Source organism: Pollachius pollachius, assembly GCF_949987615.1.
Source record: "Pollachius pollachius genome assembly, chromosome: 8".
Lineage (NCBI taxonomy): Eukaryota > Metazoa > Chordata > Actinopteri > Gadiformes > Gadidae > Pollachius > Pollachius pollachius.
In genome coordinates this window covers 488,386-501,288 of record NC_136941.1, presented here as the reverse complement: position 1 = coordinate 501,288, position 12,903 = coordinate 488,386, and the positions used below count along the sequence as shown (strand labels likewise).

Here is a 12,903-nt window from a genome sequence, read left to right as displayed (position 1 = left end):
GAAACCCAGCGGCTGGTCGCTGGTGCACGGAGCGCACGCAATTAGGAACCCACAGCCACATAACCCTGGTACCTCATGCACGCACACACGTGCCACTCGGACAGAGCGGGCATGAACAACAGGGAGCCCCCCCCCCCCCCTTTGGTTTCAGCATGATCAAGTCCTGATCCGGCTCCGGGGGCGGACCACTGGGCTCTCTGCTGTCTCCCGGCACTCTCTGGAGCGTGGCGTAACGAAGTGCTTCCTCATAGGAGGCCAGCCGGTCATTAAATCCGGAGAACAGGCCACAACAGGAGATCAATGGAAGATGAAGCAGGCAACAGGACGATAACAACGTTCTGGTGGAGCAGACAACACAACACAGGACGGAGAGGAGTCGCTGCAGCGGCTTTGCGTCAATATTCCAGATCAAAAGGCAAAGGAAGCAGAAGGATAACATGGCGTGGTTTTTATAGATGAACAAAAAACACAGGCTTCGTTTTGTGGCCACAATTTGGCGCCCTTTGCCCGGGCCTCACTGACGAGCAGTGAGGCCCGGTGCCAGGATAATAGCCGGGGCTATATCCTGGCACCTCTGAGGGCATCTTAGACTAAAGCCCCCTCCCCCCGTGGGTCCAGAGACAGGATGGCGGTAAACAGTTCTGAAGCCGTGTGCACTGGAGGTAACCTCAGTGCGCCTCTGTGCCGTCTGTACCACCACTGTTCCGCGCCACCCACACACAGAGTGTAAACCCTAATTAGAGGCTTGAATAAGTGGGATGTGTCGCTTGGTTCGAACGGCGTGGAGTTAATCCCACGGGGACGGTGGACACAGCGTGATGGATGGGTGAGGCGGGGAGATAAAGGAGAGAGTGTCGACGCGTGGAAGTGAGGTCTGTGCTGATAACATGTCACCCGGACGTTACAGATGAGATGCTTCGGTGTAACAATACCGAAGCATTATTATACAAAGCCCCATGCGCACACAAACACACACACGATCACCCAGGACACAGGCACGCACACACACGCACGAGCACACACACACACACACACACCTTTTAAAGTACAACTCTGACTGCAGCCCCGAGGTGTTCTGAGTGACTGGCGTCGTGTCTTTGTTCTCGGCGGAGGAACTGTTCAGTTTTAATGTTTTCATTAACACTCCCATTGTTCTTGTCGTCCGCGTGTGGGCGGGAGGCGCTCGCCTTGAAGCCTGCATCTCATTGTTGGACTTTTTCCTGGTAAAGTTTGCCCAAATATTTGTCTGACGGGAAGGTCTGCGACTCATGGGTGGAACGTGGGCCTACCAGAGATTGACAGTTTAATATTACCCGCACACACACACACACACACACACACACACACAGACACACATACAAACACACATACACACAAACACACGTGCACACTCGAACAAAAAGCTAAAACTGTCGAATTACCATTTCAATGACATGTTTCCGTATGCGAGAGACTTGATGAATCATCAAGGCACGTCTAATTACGCTTCATACAAATTATCCAAATGGATAGAACAGCCGTCTCCACCAATCAAGCCGCGCTCGCCGTTAACTCGACTTCGGCGCCGCCGCGAGATTCCATCATAGAGGAGGACGGTGCAGCTGCGGCGCACCGTTAGCTGTTAGCCGCCGCCGCGGATGCTAACGACGAAGCGATGGCTCCTGATGAATCGATGTTGATCGTCTTTGTGGTGAGTTCACCCCCCCCACCCCCCACTCCTGACGTCAAACCCCCATTACTCTTTCACTTTACAAACCCCGCATGCCTATTTATTTTCTCACGGATGAAACGCGGCCATTCTGCTGGCAGCCCGGACCGCAGCGTCGGTGATTCAGTCAGCGCTCCGCCGCCTTGCGGTGAAGCAGTCGGTGACGACGGCGCTGAAACAATGATGAGAAATGGCACACAGGTGCCGCACTTAACACCACACCGCTCCCCTCATTATGGCGCAGCGTTCGCTCTTTATTCCCCAAACCGCTTCCTGTCACAGCGCCTAATGAATAAAGGGGAACAGATTTTATTTATTTTTGTCACCGCACACAGCAAGTCAACCCCCCCCCCCCCTTTGATGAAAAGGATACGGAGTGATTTAACTCAGGATGGTGGGACATTGAGTGACAAACTCAATTTAATTGCTTTCTGTAAAATAAATATCTACCGCAAAAATGAGCCCTTATGAGAAATATATTATTTAACAAGGTTTATCACTCTATTATATGAATTATCTTTCCATCTTGCCACAACCTGACATTCTCTCAAGCTTTCCCCCAGCCTTTGAGCAGACAGTGGTAACTAATAACCATATTACGATAATCAGTTTCACTTCAAACACCTCACTAGGATGACTAATCAGCAAGAAAACAAGTGCCATAATCACGTTAACAGACCATCCCTTAAACACTGTCAGGAGAATTAATTTCAATACATTTTATGTAGAACTGATTAAACATTTACTGCTCTGTTAGCGCTGAGAGGAATGACAGAGCCTCACGCCTCATGGATTTCCAATACGGGCATCAAGACGGCTTCGCCCTCCGTGGAACGCGGCGAGGACTTCCAGAGCCATTATTAAACCAAAGCCATTACTGTCACTCGTAATGCTACATGGACATTTAGGATCTGAATGGCTCTCATCGCATATTCGGTCTTAGCACTACAAGCGAGGCCATTAGACACAAGAGGACTTTGTGTTGTTCAGAGCAACTGCCGTTATCTGCGTGGCCATTCCACAAGGGCCCAATTGTCCCTGCGAGGCCCCTAAGGTCGTGGCCGCATTCCCTGGTAAAACAGCATTACTTGAGATCGTATCTGCTACTGTGGCAACAAATCTATTACAGGCACAAAGGACACGGCAAACAGCGCCGTTACTACAGGCTAATCACCGCAGGGAGGTGGGGCGCACCGACTGGAGATTCATGTTGGGGCGCTCCACCCAGGGCTCAATCAGACACTCACGTTACGTCTCCCCCCACGTTCCTCCCTCCCACTCGATGCATGTCTCCTAATGGCGCCATCAGCTGGAGTGGGTCTTAGTCACAAGTTGCCACACAACACCACTGTGAACGTAATGGACCCAGACTAGGCTTTATTAGGGTAATCATCACTCACAACTCAACACCACACTTTCTGGCTTGTTTAAGATAACGACTGTCCAAACAGGCGGGGGGGGGGTATAAACAAACTCTGCATGATCGTTGGGATTTTTTGTTTAATTGGTGTTCCCACTTTAATCGGAGGAACAGTTACTTCTTTTGCTGTCTTTAACTTGCGCTAACATCCAATCGGTCTCTGACCGGGGGCTTGACTGCGGGACCAGATTCAGGATTAAGGACATTGATCCCTCCTCAACGTATTGATTAGGTAAGGAGGGACCGATTGAATGAGGGTGGGTCATTTGGTGGGTCTTCACTCTATGTTACTGCAGACGGTTTCTGTAAGAGCTGGTATTGTACGTATGTATTTTGTTGTTTTGTTTTGTTTGGGGACATCTTTAATTATTCATTTAGGAAGGTGAGTCTTTGGGCTGATGACTTCTGCAGTGTTTAAAGAGCAGTTTAAAGAGCCTCAGTTGAACTGGATGTACACTGCCTCTTCATATTTCCTTTTTCACATAGCCTAATATTTTCATGGAGAAAATTATTTACACATATTTTTAAAAAGGATTTAACATTTAAAAATACCCATTCATTTTTTATGCGTGATCTTTGGGTAGACAATTTTCATTTCCCTCTTTTCTAATGGTCAATGTGTGTCTTTTTTCAAAGCTAGTTCTAGCTGTTTGCACGCCAGTGACCAATGCATTTGGATGGACTTTGCTCAATGAAAACACAACATTAGTGAGATCCACTTCACATAGAGCTATCATCACTACGGCCAGAACATAGGGAGTTTTAATGGTGTCCAATGAGAGCCGTTACGCTCTCAAATAAGAACAGGAGAATGAATTTATAAACGTATAGATGTTGCCGTGTAAAGCGATGATTCATCACTATTTGACTGCATCACATCAAACATTTCTCCCCTTGCCAAAGCCAGCATACGTGCGTTTCCTGGAAGTATCTGGGCCTACGACATAAATTTCCATTAATATACGAAGGGCCATAATCATATCCCAAGACTAAACACGGCACACTGCGATGTGTTTACTCTGGCATCATGAGTGTCTCTAAAGCACAGCTATCCACAATAAAGAGGGGGGGGTGTCACTATAGCGACAGGTGCCCCATCTTTTGCTGGCAGTGGCGCCACTCATTTTCCCAGCCAAGGCTTCAGTGTTGAGAGTGCAGAGGGCCTATTATGGTCTGCTTTTAGCCCCCAGCGCTGCAGTGAGGTGGTGGGAGGGGGCGGGGACAACATACTAATAATCAGAACACAATCCATCAGGCATCGTTAGCCCCGCTGGTGCCAACAATGTCTACGGTTCATTTCCACCGTAAAAATAAAAGTATAAAAATAAAGGATTTATAATAACTAATAAAATCTGAATAAATAAAAGGGGGAATGGTGCGGTACAACAGACGTGTGTGTGTGTGTGTGTGTGTGTGTGTGTGTGTGTGTGTGTGTGTGTGTGTGTGTGTGTGTGTGTGTGTGTGTGTGTGTGTGTGTGTGTGTGTGTGTCCGAGTGTCTATTTGTGTGTTTTGGATGCATTGGTTAATTAACAAAACGCTGGGTTTTGTTTTGAAGTGTGTATAAAGGTGGTAATGCACAACTCCAGCCCATTTGTTTTGAAGTATGACAAAGCGTGTGATTCTGAATTGGAAAACGGTAAAGGAGAACATAAAGGCATGAACGTTCTCACCCTGAATATAAATCACCTTTTTGAACGTCATCATCAACTCTCCTGCAGTGCTGCGACCCCTCCACGAGCAAGACCAACCCCGGCCTGTTCCTCTGCTGTTTAAGGAATGATTTGATCCTGGAGGTGGCCGACTGTCCACCCAGACCCGCGCTGTTACAGCGCTCTGAGCGAGGCCTCCGGCGGCGCGCTGGGCTGGTAAAGAACACCACCCGCGTCAGAGCAGTCGGCGGAACCTCGGCTCCAATACTAGGAGGCCCTCCGTGAACAGAACACTGAACGTTCCTGCCAGTCTACTTTTCAATGTTATCAAACACTATCTAAGATGCGGTTCAAGATGATATCAAATATTGATTCAGCCGCATTTTGAGTATGGAGACGTGTTGGTCATTCATGACTGAACACAAGTAAAAACATTTGTAACTAGTGGATTTGAAAGACAATTCCTACACATAATATATTTTAGCTACTACACGTGTTTTCAATTTTTTTATAACAATATGTATGTACCAGTATAACCATATTGTTAGAGTTCTGAAACACTCATAGTCTCTGACCCGGCTGTTTCCGGAAGTGTCCTCAAACCAAGGTAACTCTTACTTGATGAGGCTGTACGTTTGTGATGAATCCACTCAGTCTGGTGCGTCATGTTCATGAGTTCTCTGTTCATCACGGATTCTCTGCATTCCAGTCTTTCCCACATCGACCTGGAAAGACAACGGTGACTAACACGGCTAAACCATGCATAAAAGTGCACTTCATCGACCAGAATGAGCGAACGGAATAACAGAAAGAGAAAGACGAGACGGGGAACTTCATGAACGATGTCATGAAGAGCCGGGCGCGTGGGGGTCGATCCACAGCACACATCGGCCTGGCTCCCAAACCTCAGACATTCTGCGGAATCACTTTGAAGCCGCTCTTATTTATTTCTATTCTCCACGCTTAAGGATGGAGAATAACCCCACCGATGTTTATCTTGTGTTATTCCTAAACACTCTTCGTCTCACACACACAGTTGTTGACATTTGAAACGATACCGTGAAGCCCAAATTGAACGTGGCCCCTGCAAGGATCAAAAGGAAGGAGACGGTATATTTTGTGTAGTTGGAGGCAGCAGCTTTGATGTTGGGCATCGTTTTCGTTGTGCATCAGAAATTCATATTGCAAAGTTTGAAAAAGCTTCCTTCTGATAAAGGTCATTTTGGGGCATGTGAGAATGAAAGACATGGTTTGAGGAGCTATAATCACGTCAGGGAGAGGAGACCTTTGTGTATTGGATGGCGAGGGAGAGAGACAGCGGTGTGGCCGCCGACCCCGCCTGTGGAAAGCATGTGATTAAAACTGTTGAGATGAGAGAAATGCACGGAACTATAATTAATGTTCGCACTGTGTTTTTGGCCGATTTATCTATTGTCTGTTCTTGTTCAGCAAATAACAGATTATTCGGGAGGGATTTTTTCCCTACTATTTATTTACACTATCTGTTCTTTACAGGTGTTTGCTTCCCCCCCCCCCCCCCCCCCCTCCTTTTAAGTGGCAATCCCGAAGGTTTCCGTTTCGTTCCCCTTGGCGGCATTTTTCATAAGTTCCTAATATTCATAATGCTGCAAATGAAAGGGCTTTCAAATCAGTGGGCCATAGGTTCAGTCACCATTGTGCGACCCCCATCCCACGACAGTGACCTATAGTGAAAGTGAACCCCAGGTTTCAGACACTGCTCGGATGCTAACAAAATCAAACACGTTTTTAAATACCATTAGGTCGAACTGAAACAGGGAGACGCTTGGAGAGAGGAATCACAAAGAGAGAGGAATCACAAAGGCCCAATCACCATTGTGTCACCGCCTCCAGCAATAGATAGTGACACAAAGTGTAAGTGAACCGGCTGTTCTGAGCCCAATTCAAAGAGCGTTTGGGAAAGGAGGGGGGCTTGTGTTCTGATAACGACCCATGGTGCTGTGTTAACTTCTTCAGCACCGTCGTTGTGTCTGAGCGTTACAATGAGCCATGTTGTACATCATACTGGGGCGTTTTACTAAATGTCTCCGGGAAGCATAACCCTCTCTCCACACACAACTCTCTTCCGATGTCACTTCGTCATCTCAAGAGTAAAAATAAAGGCACTTTGACGTCACGAAAATAACACTACCTGCGTTCTGAGCAGAGTAGAACGCCACCGGCAGAGAACACACAAAAAGACGGGATCCTACATGTTTGGTTCATGTCCCTCTCACACACAACAATCACATGAACATCGATTTCCCATCATCACTTTAGAAACAGGAAGTAATGCTGTAATGACGATAACAATTTAAACTATTACTTATTAAATTCTCTCTTCCTAACTTCACGTCCACTCGTGTGTCATTATATGGGGGGGGGGGGGGCACACATTCAGGCAATCATGTCCTATTCATCGAGGCATAGAAAGAGAGACGCTATGATTTAACTGAGTGAGGAGACGGACCCAAACTGAGCTCCCGCTTTCCCTACCGTGTATTGGGCTGATTGTCAGGGTTTTATTCTAACGCGAGTTTGTGTTAATCTGTCGATCCGAGTTCAGAGAGAACGTTACTCACCGACTGACGCTCGAGATGGTCACCGTGCTGGTACTGACGGCGGCACCCGGGTCACCTGTTCTGTTACCGGGGACGTTCAACTAACCCCACCAGTCACGCACACACGCTAACCCTTTTGAAGACCGATCCGTTACCATAAACTGTAGAGTCACCAATGCTGTGCATTATAATCTAAAACACCATGCAAGACTTTCTTAAGCCACTTTAGTCAGTGTGCAACGTTGAGTGGTTCTTCCGTCCATATCTCAGATCCAGCGCAAAAGTGAAGTTCCTCCCCAAACATCTCCCGCTAGCCCTTTCGACATAAGGGGTTGACTGCTGAGCAATTAGCGGAGTAGAAGACTCGTCTTGGCCAGAGAAACACCTGCCGTGAAACCCGATGCATGTGACTCAGTTAATCAAGGAGTCAGTTAGGGTTAGGCTGCTGGAGAAAGGAGGAACCGGGTCGCTGGACATTGGATATCGAACATAGAACCTTTCGACTGTGACCCAAACACCAGCCACGACACCAGCCGACCCCACCCCTCACACACACACACACGCACACACACACACGCATGCGCGCGCGCACACGCAAGCACACACACATACGCACGCACGCGCACACTAACACACACAAACACACACACACACACACACTAACACACACACACACACACACACACACACACACACACACACACACACACACACACACACACACACACACATACTAAGGATATCTGGGGGCCGGATCCCCAAGCTGTTTTATTCAAAGTGCTCCATTCCAACCTTCTCTCCCGTTCTGCGAGCACGTCTTTAAAGAAGAGTGAGCGGAAAGCCAAATGAATGAAGACTAATTTAAACGTATTCTGGGTTCTGTGAATATCAGCGGGCGGTTGGAGAAGAATGAGTGGCATCTTGAATCCAATAGCAGAGACCCCGATAATAAAACCTCCTAATTTCATTCAGTCTAATAGACTGTTATCACCCCCTGCCTCATCACCTGATCAAATGGGAATGATGGATTTCAATTCATAAACAGAGTCAAGAAGATTAGACTCAGATTGAGCCCGGTGGCACCGATATCTCCATATACAGAGAGTGAGTTTAGTCTATATTCTTACCTGATTTTACCCCCCCATCACCGTCAAACTGAACCAAAGGTTCAAAAATTAAAACACACAGTCACACACTCACCAGCAAGTTTTTGTACAGCTGGGCCAAGTATCTCCCCAGGTTTTAAAAAGATTCAGGAAAAACAATCGTTTTTCTGTCATGGTTCAATTCCGCAGAAACCACCAAGACTAGAGTTTCTATTCCATAGCAATTACAGGCCCAGGGTTTGAAACCCGATTTTGACCACAGAAATTCAATGTTATATATTTAATACTTTAAGTGCTGACAATGAGACAGGGGACTAGAAACAACTAAAACTATGTTTGCATCAAGGACATTGCACTCAGCTGCTCCTTTTAGGAAGACCTTTATCAGACCCTATAGAGTCCTATTTCGCCTCCTCCATGTCGTACATCACTATCTACTCATTTAGCGGACGCTTTTACACATAGTGACGTACAGTAGCACTAGTTCTTTGTGTGAACTGGGTCAGAACTCAGAACGTGTTCTCCTGTGGTACAGCCTATGACCTGTGGTATACCACAAGGCTCTATTTAAGAGTCCTTTCATGTTTCATTTCATGTTAAATGTTGATTTGGATTCGTCATTCAACAGGGTTTTTAATAGGATAGATGGACACTAGGATCTTTGTGATGATGTATTGCTTTAAATTTGTATATAATTTGTTGAAAGCTTTTTTTTTTTTATCATATTGGGTTGCCAAATATTAGGTTTTTCTTCTAGGTCCATAATGATTACCATAATTATAATATTTATTCCGCCATGCAGGCACACTTATTGTGACAAATATACAGAGTCTGATCAGGTTTACGGTATCTTTTGACAATGCTTTGCCCAAATTTTAATCTAAATATTTATTTAAACAATTTTCCTTCAAAAATAATATCATTTGAAATATATACTATTGTTATTTTTATTCTCATATGTTATTGAGGTAAAGCATATGATTTGACTGTGACTTAGATGAAGTCAGTGTTTCTGTTTAAGTTGATGCGTCACTAAATCATCCACCATTGATGTATGTTCTGAATCGCTTAATCATTGCCTATTAGTGATCAAGGCAATGCTGAAGACACATTTACATTACAATTCAGAATCTCATCTAAACGTAACACATGCTAATGGACTAAGAACTTTGATTTTCCATTATTACAGATCTCCATCTCCAAACAAAATACTCTACCGATTACACCTTAGTGACCTTTAAGTAATGTACTGTGTAGGCAGCATTCACACTTAGTTGTCCACAGTTTATAATGTGACATTTAAAAAGTGTGTTCTGCTTCCAGTTGTTCTTTCTAATACTTAATATAACCTAGGACATGATTTGGCTGACAAAGCGTTACAAAAAGCCCACACTTCCACCATACATCACTGACAGGTTCATAATTACCCAGCGTGTAATTCATGTTGTAAAATCCATCAGCGGCCTGTTAAGTAAGGTGCCCACAGCTCCCAGGGCGATATTTGCTTGTGCCCATCAACAACTCAATGTGCTGCCTCCCTGTGTGTCTGAAAAACCTTCTCATGAAGTGCATTAATATGTACAGAGCGCCTGTGGGAGGGCATGCAGCTGTTGGCCGTACGATGAATCCAGCGTAGCTCCGATAGGAGTCAGAGGACAGTGGTAGGAGAGCTGAGGAGAAACACCGGTCGATTTTGGTTCATGAGCTCGTTTTTCTTTGTCTAAGAACAAAAGTTCTTCTCTTCTTTGTAGGGTTTGCACTTTGATGTATTACAATTAATAAATAAACTCCAGGGAGGATTCTATATCAGACTTATCTGGCCAAAGGAAGGTGGATTGATTGATTTATTGACTTGATTGGTTGCTTGATGAACTGTGTTTCGCTGTGTCTGTGAGGTCCCACAAACGAGTGATAAAGTGATATTATCCCTGTGAGAATATAAACTCATCTAACTTCTATTTGATTGACTTTAAGCGCTTCTTGTGATGCTGTCATGGGATGATTTAAACACATGGCTCCCTCAGCTTGTGACTGTGAATTCATTATCGGGCTAGTCGGCGATACGGTACAACGTCGAGAGACAAAATGACGTCCTTTGCAGAATATATGGGTGACATCTTTCTGTAATGGGTTCCTTGTTGTTGAAAGGCTGGTTTATGGCGCAGCGTGTGCAGGGCATGTGCTGACAAACTAAGAGATGTCAGTCCCCCCGGGCGTTGAGAACGTGGGGGAGTGAGAGAGCTGCCAACATTACGAGCCGCTAATCAGTGTCCTCTTCATCAGGAAATCAGATTCAGTGTTGTCTTTTAGAAATGTTTGTCTTTTATATATACAATGTCAAACATATTATGTTTTATTTTTCATTTGCTCACAGATGATTTTATCAGTACACATTTATACATTAAGTTGAGTTTAATCGTTTAAACTTTGGCATACACGCGTGGCAATGCCGAGTACTTTAAGGCAGATGGAGGCAAAACATGACCGCTTTAAAAAGAAGATTAAACCAGCAACCTAACGCCATTAAAGTATATCATCTTCCTCACCATCTGAAATATCATATCCATGCTTTATTATAGACCCTAAAATAAATAAACACACATAAATACGTACAATGTACACATTACACGGATCAATAAATAAGGAATATTTGCAACCGAGAAACAAAGAAATGAAAAACTAAACCGTGTGGCTGAAGTCCAAACTGAGACGAGACGCGTATCCGTGAGATGCAGAGCCGAGATCATACTACAGTTTATGCTGAACTTGGTCGTTCTTTCCGGAAGGATGAGGAACTGAGAGACAGGGGTGGCTTCTTTCGTGCCGAGGAGAAGGTCGGGGGGGGGGGGGGGGGGGGGGGCACGTCGTTAGCAGGACGTGAAGGTCTTCCAGAAGAAGTTTTTACACGGGGCTTTGCGGTCGCGCTGGGGCAGCGATAGCCGGTTGTAGACGGCGCGCTCCTCCAGACGCGGCTCCAGCGGTTCCTCCAGCTCCAGCAGGCTGTCCGACGGCTCCCCAGGAAGCATGTTGGAGTCAGGGGCCCCCTCCAGGAGCCCCGACACCAGCTTCAGGATCAGCTCCTTACGCTCCTTGCTGAGCTCCTGAGAGGGTGTGGAGGAGGAGGAGGAGGAGGAGGAGGAGGAGGGGGAGGAGGAGGCGAGGAGAGGACCGTCGTTAGGGGGATCGGGACGAGGTCATGTGGGAATGTGCAGAATTGTGGATACTGTTTTAAAGTGCAGAATTGACATTTCAACAGAGTAATATTCAATCAAAGAAGTCATTTAAAAAAGACTATTTGTATAAAAGGCTAAATGTAATCTAAATGACGGCATTCCAAATTATTTACTCCTCTCTACACAAAAAACCTCCAGTCCACTAACAAATCGAAGATGTAGATCAGGCAAATTAGCCTAAATATCCCCCTTCTCTTGAGCAAATAAAAGCTTTCCTAATTGAATCTCAATGAGAGTACTCCCAGCGCTAATTCCCTCCTGTTTACAGAAAACGCAGTCCGCCAACGAACCGACAGAAAGAATAAAACGGACAAGAAAAAGAGACAGGCTGAAAGACGCGTCGGAGAGCGGCGCGGTCGCTCACCCTGCTGCTGCTGTGGAAGTTGCTGCGGTCCTCTACGGGGAGCAAGACCGCTGCCCTCACGCTGAACAAAACCCCCATGAGAGCCGCCAAGACCACCAGGAGCTGCATGCTGACGGAGACGCGGAGCGCACTGACTCACCACGGGAGAGGACGGCAGGGAGAGCCTGAGCGTGGAAGTGGAGACGAGAGAGAGAGAGAGAGAGAGAGAGAGAGAGAGCCTACCCTAACACTGGTCACAGATCTGCGGTGGATTATCTTTAAAGAGATGGAAGGAAAGTACAATCTGCCTTTGGGTGCTGGACTCCTTTCTCTCTCTTGGCCGTCCTGAAGGGAAGGTGTTGGTCTGGGTCTGGAAGTGACTGCTCTCCCCTCAGAGTCCCCGGTCCTTTATAGCCCACCAACCCCGTCTTCCACTGACGTAGAACACAGTGGGTGGGAGACGGAGGGCGAGGGGGAAGAGAGTGAGTGTGAGTGTGTGTGTGTGTGTGTGTGTGTGTGTGTGTGTTTGGGGAGGGGAGGACAGCGGAGGGGTCAGGGTGAGACAAATGGAGCCATTAAACAATCAACCCCTGTTTTTTTGGTGATGGAGGATTTGAAGCGGTGACGGCTCATAAGTGGACAAACACGAGGCTACGTCACCTGACGGCGATGACTCTCTGGCATCACTGCGGCGGTGATACCGGACCTAAGCTTTGACGCCACGGCGGTCAAACGGGGCGCTTCAACATGGCTGACGGAACGGTCCGGGAGTAAGGCAGTCTCGAATAAAAAAAAACGTACATCTCCGTAGAGTACACAACTTTAAGCAAGGGTGTCTTGACGTTAAAAAACGATAATGACTCC

General features: G+C 46.4%; 1 protein-coding gene across 1 annotated transcript; it reads right to left on the bottom strand.

Annotated features, from left to right (window-relative positions):
* Positions 1 to 11,330: 11,330 nt before the first annotated feature.
* On the bottom strand, positions 11,331 to 12,168 carry LOC307079982 (somatostatin-1B-like; the record flags this gene model as incomplete). The annotated part of the gene is made up of 2 exons (XM_079742532.1): positions 11,331 to 11,564; positions 12,061 to 12,168. The coding sequence occupies 2 exons, from the start codon at positions 12,166 to 12,168 to the stop codon at positions 11,331 to 11,333; spliced, it is 342 nt and encodes a 113-aa protein (XP_079598658.1).
* Positions 12,169 to 12,903: the final 735 nt, after the last annotated feature.